The 9785-nt window shown below is 45.9% G+C and overlaps 1 protein-coding gene across 1 annotated transcript in view; it reads left to right on the top strand.

Moving 5' to 3' along the window:
• The window catches only part of LOC139311736 (zinc finger protein 420-like), a 336520-nt gene that overhangs the window by 300407 nt on the left and 26328 nt on the right, over positions 1-9785 (top strand). Inside the window, exon 8 of the mRNA XM_070936228.1 lies at positions 8319-8955. Coding sequence (XP_070792329.1) covers positions 8319-8955 — 637 coding nt within the window. The remainder of the gene's footprint in view (positions 1-8318; positions 8956-9785) is intronic.

Below are 9785 nucleotides of genomic sequence, written 5' to 3'. Positions count from 1 at the left end.
AAGCAAAAACATACATCCAACCCAAGGGTGAAATGCTCCCGGTTTGGACCGGATCGCCCGATTCGGTAGCGATGGAGGCGGGTGGTTCGGAGAACCGGTAGCAAAAATCCCTGCCCCCCCTCCATGCCCAGCTGAGCCGCGCAATCATCAGAGGCTTTTTTTATATATTTTTAAAAGCATTTTTTCTACAACCTCTTTGGCTGAAAAAATGCTTTTAAAAGTAAAAAAAAAAAAAGCTTCTGATGATCGCGCGGCTCAGCTGGGATCATCAGAGGCTTTTAAAAGCATTTTTTCTACAACTTCTTCGGCCGAAGAAGTTATAGAAAAAATGTTTTTAAAAGGAAAAAAAGCCTCTGCCGATCAGGCAAGTCAGCTGGGATCATCAGAGGCTTTTAAAAGCATTTTTTTACAACACCCACTCAGTCATATTACCCCCACCACCAAGTCCCCACCAAGCCACGCCCACAGAAACGGTAGTAACAAATTTTATTATTTATTTATTTATTTATTTATTTTATTAGATTTCTATACCGCCCTACTCCCGAAGGACTCAGGGCGGTGCACAGCCAAACAATAAAAACACATACAATACAAAATTTAAAATAGAATAAAATCAAATTAAATAATTTTGGCCCCGACAAATTTAAAACCCCAAACTTTTAAAACCAATTTAAAATTGAATATACAAAATACTAAAAGATATTTAAAATTTTAAAAATCTTTTATAAAAGAGGGGGAAAATTAGGCCAGACCGGCCTGGTGAAATAGTAAGGTCTTTAAGGTGCGGCAGATCCGGGATCCTCCGTATCTCTGGGGGGAGCTCGTTCCAGATAGTAGGTGCCCCCACAGAGAAGGCTCTTCCCCTGGGGGCCGCCAGTCGGCATTGTTTGGCTGACGGCACCCGGAGGAGCCCCTCTCTATGGGAGCGTACCGGCCGGTGGGAGGCTATTGGTGGTAGTAGGCGGTCCCGCAAGTACCCAGGTCCTAAGCCATGGAGCGCTTTAAAGGTGGTAACCAAAACCTTGAAGTGCACCCGGAAGACCACCGGGAGCCAGTGCAGCTCGCGCAGGAGGGGTGTTACATGGGAACGCCATGTCGCTCCCATTACCAACCGCGCGGCCGCACTCTGCGCCAGTTGGAGCCTCCGGGTGCTCCTCAAGAGGAGCCCCATGTAGAGAGTGTTGCAATAGTCCAGGCGGGACTATTTTACATTTCACCACTGATCCAACCCTAACAACAGCAGCAAAGGGGAAAAAATAAAAGAGTCCAAAAAAAGGAGGGAAAAGTGACTGATCAGATTTAACATTTAACATGTAGGATCCATCTTGGCTGAGTGCCAAAAGAAAAGAAAAAGCAATAATTTTTCCCTCTTATCTATATATCTAATCTATATCTATGTCTGTCGGTCTGTCTATCATCTATATCTATCATCTATCTCTATCATCTATCCATCATCTATCTATCTGTCTGTCTGTCTGTCTGTCTACCTACACACACACACACGCTTGGTTTCATTTTGTTTCTTTATTTCACTGTTCTGTATTTTATTCTCTAATAATACAATAAATTTAAATTAAAAAAGAAAAAATATATAAGAAAAAAAAGAAGAGAAAGCAGTCAACAGGTTGAGCTAAACATTCTACCAATCGTCAAATTTGTCCCCATTTCTGATGGGCTGGAAAAGCAGAGTAGGGATGGAGTTATGCCTCTGAGGAAATGAGGGGGGGGGATGCTTTCTTTGCAAATGAGAGAGTATTCAGGAGTGGGCTGCTGAGGGTTCGGGAGAACCGCTAGCTAAGATTCTGTGCAGTTCGGAGAACCCCCAAATCCCACTCCTGGCTGGTCCCGCCCACCCTGCCCTCCCAGGAGCCCCACGCAGCCCGTTTTGGATGCAGGTAAGTGCAGGGCACGAGCAGAGACTCGGGGAGAGCGAAAAAAGGGCCTACCAGAAGTTCGGGAAGGCCGGAAATGAGCCTGTTTCTGGCCTACAGAGCCCGAGGAGGCCATTTCTGCCATCCCAGAGGCTCAAGGAAAGCCTCTGGAGCCCAGGGAGAGCAAAAATGACCCCCCCACACACCGTGGTGCAGGAGGCTGGCTAGGCCACACCCACCATGGCCACGCCCACTCAGCAACCGGGCAGAGAACCCCTTGCTAAAATTTTTGAAGCCCACCCCTGAGAGTATTCCTTCATTATGTCCCCATTCCCCCCTGGCATCCCTTTCCCCTTTTTGTCTCCTTGCCCCCAAATAACAACGCACTCAAGACCCCCTCTTGGGAAATACTCCTTGCATTTGAAGAAGCTTCGGTGTCCAAACGTCCTCCAGATTTTCAGGGCCACCCAACGTTTTCTCTCTTTTTTTCTGCAAAAAAAGCAACCTATTCTGTCCTTGGTTCTCTGTTGCACTGTGGTCTCCTGAGGGGAAATAATACTTTTTAAAAATTTAGAAACATTACATGGTTATTTATCTATGGAGATTCTCGGTCATCTGGGTCATTTTTCAAGAGGCAACTGGACTTTCTGGATTTTCTTTGAAGTCGTTTCGCTTCTCATCCATGAAGCTTGCAGAGCTGAAGAAGCTTCTTGGATGAGAAGCAAAACGACTTCAAAGAAAAACCCAGAAAGTCCAGTTGCCTCTTGAAAAAGCACCTTTGGGACATTACATAGCGATTGCATCCATTTCTGTAGCTTCTATTTAGGTTTTTCTTAGCTCTGTATTCCACCTTTCCTGAGGAATACAAGGAAGTTCAAGTTTCCCCTCACAACAACTGGAATAATCTAGTCCAACCCTAGATTCCTCAAGCAGGAATCCCTATACCAGAGATGGCTAACCTTTTTGCCATTGCGTGCCAAAAGTGGGGGGAGTGCGGTGGGGTCACACGCACGCGTGCCCACATCCATTCTATGTGCCCCGCCCCCCCGTGCTCCCCCCGCTTTTGGCACATGACGGCACGATGAGCCCGGTAGGCCCGTTTTTTGCTCTCCCCAGGCTCCAGAGCCTTTCTAGGAGCCTGGGGAGGGCAAAAACGGCTTTCCCCACCCCCCAGAGGCCCTCCGGAGGCCGGAAACAGTGTGTTTCCTGACTTCTGGTGGGCCCAAAAGGCCCGAAAATCAGCTGGCTGGTGCATGCATGCATGCCAGAGCTGAGCTCGCATGCCCACCGATATGGCTCCGCGTGCCACCTGTGGCACCTGTGCCATAGGTTCGCCATCACGGCCCTATACTATTTTAGAGAAGCGGTTATCCTATCTTTTCTTGAAAACCTTTTTTTTAAAAAAATTTTAAATGTTTTTTACATTTGATTTATATGCCACCCTTCTCCGGAGACTCAGGGCGGCTTACAATGCGTTAAGCAATAGCCTTCATACTTTTGTATATTTTATACAAAGTCAGCTTATTGCTCCCACAAACTGGGTCCTCATTTTACCCACCTTAGAAAGGATGGAAGGCTGAGTCAACCTTGAGCCTTGGAGAGATTCGAACCAGCAGTAATTGCAGACAGCTGGTGTTAAATTACAGTGCTTCTGTCTGTTGAGCTATCCAGGCTCCTTCTGTGATAGAATAGAATAGAATTCTTTATTGGCCAAGTGTGATTGGACACACAAGGAATTTGTTTTCGGTGCATAAGCTCTCAGTGTGCATAAAAGCTATAAGTGATAAATCATGATCATAGTCATCATAAAAATACATTCATCATAAATCATAGGATAGAACACTTAGTGGTAGTCATAAGATACTAAATAAGCAAACAACAAAAATTCATACTAGAAAACTAAACAAAACAATATAAATCGTAAGGATGCTAGCAACAAAGTTATAGTCATAAGTAGAAAAGGAGACAGGTAGTAGGAAGGATGAGAAGAATAATAGTAATACATTCTTAGTAAATAGTTTGACAGTGTTGTGGGATAGTGGGGGGAAAAACTGTCCTTATGTCTAGTTGTTTTGGTGTGCAGTGCCCTATAGCATCTTTTTGATGGTAGAAGTTGGAACAATTTATGTCCAGGATGTGAGGGGGTCAATAGATATTTCCACAGCCCTCTTTTTGACTCGTGCAGTATACAGGTCCTCAATGGAAGGCAGGTTGGTAGCCATGGTTTTTTCTGCACTTCTAATTATCCTCTGAAGTCTGAGTCTGTCTTGTAGGGTTGCAGAACCAAACCAGACAGTTATAGAGGTGCAGGTGACAGATGGAACACCCACAATTTCTGGAAGCAATTTGTTCTCACAGGGAGGGACTACTCAGGGTACCGTCAGTCAAATTATGCCGACTGGCGACTCCCAGGGGGAGGGCCTTCTCTGTGAGGGCTCCAACCCTTTGGAATGAACTGCCCTCTGAGATACGAAATATCCGTGATCTCCGTGCTTTCCGCTGTGCCCTCAAAACCCTGATGTTCCAACAAGCGGGGCTAAACATATGAACATGTGAATGTTTTTAAAATGTTATCTAATTTTAGGTTCTATTTAATTGGGCCAAACTATGTTATAATAATAATTTTAATTAGCAATTTTATGATGTTTGTGTATCTATATTTTTCTTGACTGTACACCGCCTTGAGTCCTACGGGAGAAAGGCGGTATAGAAATATAATAAATAAATAAATAAATAAATAAATAAACAAATAAATAAATAAATAAATAAATACATACATACATACATACATACATACATACATACATACATACATACATAAATAAATTCCACCGGCTAATTGTTCTCACTTGTTAGGAACTCTCTTTGAGGTGGGCCTGAGAAAGAGAATCAGGCCCAAAGTCTCTCTGGATCTTTTCCGGCTGGTGTTGTGGCCCACCAGCGGCCTGCGTGGATCGTTGCTGATCACAACGACGAGGAGGCTGGTGTGGTGCTGCGCCAGCAGCCTGTGCAGCCGGCGCTTGAGTCGGACAGCGAGGAGGCTGGAGAAGATGTGGTGCCAGAGGCGGGGATTCAGTCAGGGCCTTCAGAACCTCCAGAGGCTCCTTTAAGTGAAGAGGATGAAGAGGAGGAGCCTCTTCTCAATGCACGGGCACGCAGAGCTGCCAAAGGAGTGGTTCCTCAGGAGGAGGTCTCCTCGAGAGTAAGGCTTGGGGCTAATTGGCCACGCCCTTAGCCTATTTAAGAAAGAACGCAGCTTGTAACAAGCTGCAGGAAACAACTTTAGTTCGCTAATCATCGTGTTGGGATTTCTATGCAACCTTGCTTCTGGGCTTTCTGCCAACTCCAGTAAGACTCTGACTATCTTATCTGTGGAATTCTGGCAGGCTGTTAAGAACGCTTATTAACAGCCGGCATTTGCTAAAACTGCGTTATTTGAGTAAAGTAAGTTTTGTTCAGAGTTTGTGTGCGCTGTGTTCTTTGGGATCCGTAGCTAGGGCAGAACAGCTGGGGATGGATGTGAACTGGTTTCCCTGGTCTTAATCCTCCAGCATGATGCTTACTTCCTGCTCCTTATTTTTGTTTCAGCAATTTACCGAAGTTCTTCTGGAGAAGGTGTTGCAGTCCCACCTGCACTTCCTTCCAGATTGTGACTTGGACTTTCTTTCAGGCTGTTGTGTCCTTCAAAGAGGTGGCTGTGTATTTCGCAGAGGAGGAATGGGCCCTGCTGGATCGGAGCCAAAGGACCTTGTACAGGGAAGTCATGCTGGAGACGTATGGGATCGTGGCCTCGCTCAGTGAGTCTCCCTTAATCTGCTCTCGCTCTCTGTGTCTGTCATTTGTACAGGTAGTCCTCGACTTACGACCACAATTGAGCCCAACATTCCTGTTGTGAAGTGAGACCTTTGTTACATGAGTTTTGCCCCCATTTTACAACCTCTCTCGTCGTAGTCGTTAAGTGAACCGCTGCAGTTGATAAGTTCATAACTCGGTTCCGTATTGACTTCCATATTGGCTTTGCTGGTGAGAAGATCGCCAAAGGGGGGGTCACATGACTTTGGGACCGCAACAGTCATAAGTACGAGACAGTTGCCAAGTGTCCGAATTTTGATCATGTGATTGTGGGGAGGCTGCAAAGGTCCTAAGTGTGAAAAACGGTCCTACGTCACATTTTTCAGTGTTGTCGTAACTTTGAATGGTCACTAAATGAACTATTGTAAGTCGAGGACTACCTGTATTGCCTTGGTGGCCTCAAGTGAGGCCATTTTGAAAAGTGTAAAGTTTTCCCGGGATGTGTTTGTGTGGAGATACCTCCTTTTTGGTTCTTTGACCACTTGGAGTTGAAGGACCTCATGGAGGGAGGTTGATCTAAAGCAGTGTTTCCCAAACTTGACCCTTTGAAGATGTATGGACTTCAACTCCCAGAATTCCTCAACCAGGCATACTGGTTGGGGAATTCTGGGAATTGAAGTCCATGCATCTTAAAATAGCCAAGTTTGGGAAACACTGATCTAAAGCATGGCCACCATTTCAGGTCCTCCTTTTGCTGAACCCGTCTTTAATAAGGACAAGGTGGGAGATGTTTCTTCTGCCACCTTCTGCTAGAGATCCTTTGAGACAATCTGGCTCAGAGAAAGAATTGGGGAAACTGATGGTGATTCATATTTATATTTCTCTATCTTCAGTCAAGGAAAAGGGACGAGTTCAGCCAACAGCAATCAGAATTTCTTTCAAGTGCCAATCTAAACATGCTTTTGATAGAGTAGAGTAGAGTAGAGTAGAGTAGAGTAGAGTAGAGTAGAGTAGAGTAGAGTAGAGTAGAGTAGAGTAGAATTAATAGAAATAGAATAGAATAGAATAGAATAGAATAGAATAGAATAGAATAGAATAGAATAGAATAGAATAGAATAGAATAGAATAGAATAGAATTCTTTATTGGCCAAGTGTGATTGGATATGCAAGGAATTTGTCTTCGGTGCATAAGCTCTCAGTGTACATAAAAGCTATAAGTCCGTGATGGCGAACCTATGGCACGCGTGCCCAAAGTGGCACCCGAAGCCATATCGGCCGGCATGTGCAGCCTTGCCTGTTTGTCTTCCAGGTTTCTGGCGCACATGCGTGCATGACAATCAGCTGTCCTTTGTGCCCACGGCAGTGCCGAAAACAGTTGTGAAGTTGGCTTTTCCGAAGCGCGATCCCTTCACGCGTGTGGCAGTGCTGAAAACTTGCTTGCGCGTGTTCGCTGGCCAGCTGATCACTGGGCACGCTTGCGCGCTGGAAGTTCAGATTTTCTGGAGCGCAGCCCTGATGAGCGCGCATGAGTGTGTGCGAAGCTTCCGCGCTACCTTTTCGGCACTGAGTTAAGCATTGTCAGCTTATTGCCCCCACAAACCGGGTCCTCACTTGCCGGAACCCGGAAGAGAGCAGCTGGCTGGTGTGCATGTGCACCTCACCAGCTGACTGGCGCGCATGTGTGCGACGGAACCTGGAAGAGCAGCTGGCGACGGCTCGTGTGCCCACAGAGAGGGCTCTGTGTGCCACCTGTGGCACACGTGCTATAGGTTTGCCGTCAGGGCCTATACCATTTCAGACAAATGGTTGTCCAATCTCTTCTCAAAAACCTCCAGCGTTGGAGCATTCACAATTTCTGGAGGGAAGTCGTTCCACTAATTAATTGTTATCACTGTCCGGAAATTTCTTCTTGATTCTAGGTTGCTTCTCTCCTTAATTAGTTTCCATCCATTGCTTCTTATCTTGCCTTCAGGTGCTTTGGAGTATAGGCTGACCCCCTCTTCTATGGGGCAGGCCTTTAGATATTAGAACACTGTTATCATATACTTGCAATTCCCTAACGATTTACAAGAATGATCAATTGAGTACATTTGTTCCACTTTTCCGTTTCATTTGTGATCTAGTCTTTTCTCTGTCTTTCTGTCCGAGCAGGTTTGGTGACGGAAGATTTCCCTGCTCAAGAGCTGAGGTGTATCTCCTCGAGAATTGCCAAAGATGAAGAGCAGGAAGCTGGTGATCTCAAGGGATCAGGGGGACAGGAAGGGCAAAAAGGAGAGACTAGGAGGAATCTGTCTGACCTCCGGGCAGAAGACCCTTGTCGAAACTTAATCCAGAAACAGGAAGAAAAGAACAAAAATCCTTCAGGTAGCAGGGCATTAATCTCTGAATTCAAACTCGAATTACACCACAGAATTTATACACGGGAGAAACTCTATCAACATTCAGGATGGACAAAGAGCTCAAACTTTCTTTCGCATCAAAAAATCCATTCAAGTGAGAAATCAGATTCTTGTTCGGCACATGGAAAGAACTTTCTTCAGATAGGTGATCTTTTGCCGTATCAAAGAATTTACGGAGAACAGAAAGTATTTAAATGCTCAGAGTGCGGAAGGCAATTCAATCAGAGCGCCTCTCTGACCCGACATCAGCAATTACACACGGAAGAAAGACCCTATCGATGCTTGGAGTATGGAAAGAGTTTCGGTAAGAACACTTCCCTTATTTCACACAGGGGAATTCACGCTGAGGAAAAACTGTACAAATGCTCGAAGTGCGGAAAGACCTTTAGCCACACCGCGCTCTTAGGTCGGCATAAAAAAATCCACTGGGGAGAGAAGCCGTACCTGTGCTCGGAATGTCCCAAAACGTTCAACACGAACGCCGGTCTGGTTTCTCACAAGAGGATTCACACTGGGGAAAAACCATACGTGTGTTTGGAGTGTGGAAAGTGCTTTCGGCAGAGAACACACCTTACGACCCACCGAAGGACCCACACCGGGGAGAAGCCGTATAAATGCTTTGAGTGCGGAAGGAATTTCAGTCAGAGTTCACACCTTACTTTGCACCAACGCACTCACACAGGAGAGAAACCATACCGTTGCTTTATGTGCGAGAAGAGATTCAGCAACAAGACCTACCTTAATTGCCACGAAAGGACCCACACGGGGGAGAAACCCTACAAATGCCTGGAATGTGGAAAGAGCTTCAGTCAGAGCTCCAGCCTTAGTATCCATAAAAAGATTCACCAAGGGGAGAAACCATACGCTTGCTTTGTATGCCGAAAGAGCTATTCGTGTAAGAAAAACCTCACTTCTCATCAGAGATGTTGTGGTCCGCCAGCAGCCTGTGGAGCTGGCAGCGGAGTTGGACAGTGAGGAGGCTGAGGAGGAACATGGGCCAGTCCTGGAATCTGGGGAAGGCCTGGATGAGGGCTCTGCATCAGAGGCAGAGATGGGGGCAGGGCCATCAGGGAGTGATGCATGGACTCCAGAGCCTCCAAAGTCATACAGCAGAGAGGCAGAGGAAGAGAAGGAACCTGTTTCCAGTACAAGCATGCGCAGAGCTGCCAGAAGGCACGAACAGTTAAAACAAAAGGGACAATTCGGCAGTAAGGCCTGGAGATGATTGGCCCCTCCCATAAGGCTTAAAAGAGAAGCAAAGGCACGTGGGCCCTTTGCAGGAAAACAACGTTGTTAATTCTGTTCCCAGTCGGCATCTCTATTTGATTCTGGACTCCGTGTGACTTTGCCAAGTAGGTCTTTGGCAGCGTGTCAAAGGAGATAAAGATTGGTGATTATCCCGAACGACTTCTCCCGAAGGACTTTTTGCAATTAATTGGGACTCAGCTGTGAATGAAAGTAATTCACAGCTGTTGCAATAAAAGAGGTTTTTGGGACTACTCGTGTGTTTTAATGACTCTGGAAGCCTAGGTCACAACAAGAGAATCCACAGAGAGAGAAACCCTCTCAGTCCTTGGAGCGCAAAAGAGTTTTTGAAGAAATGTACGTTTTGAATCCTGTCGGTGTAAAACGATTCAGGCGTTACAAACTTCGAAAAAGTTCAGAAATTGCAATGAAAATGAGATGGGACATCTGGGGAGCGGGTTAAAAAAATAATGATGGG

The sequence above is a fragment of the Pituophis catenifer genome, unplaced genomic scaffold (genome assembly GCF_029215685.1).
Source record: "Pituophis catenifer annectens isolate HBS135680 unplaced genomic scaffold, rPitCat1.0.hap2 SCAF_2, whole genome shotgun sequence".
Taxonomy (NCBI): Eukaryota; Metazoa; Chordata; class Lepidosauria; order Squamata; family Colubridae; genus Pituophis; species Pituophis catenifer.
The sequence above is the reverse complement of the archived record's forward strand: the minus strand, read 5'-3'. Positions and strand labels throughout refer to the sequence as shown.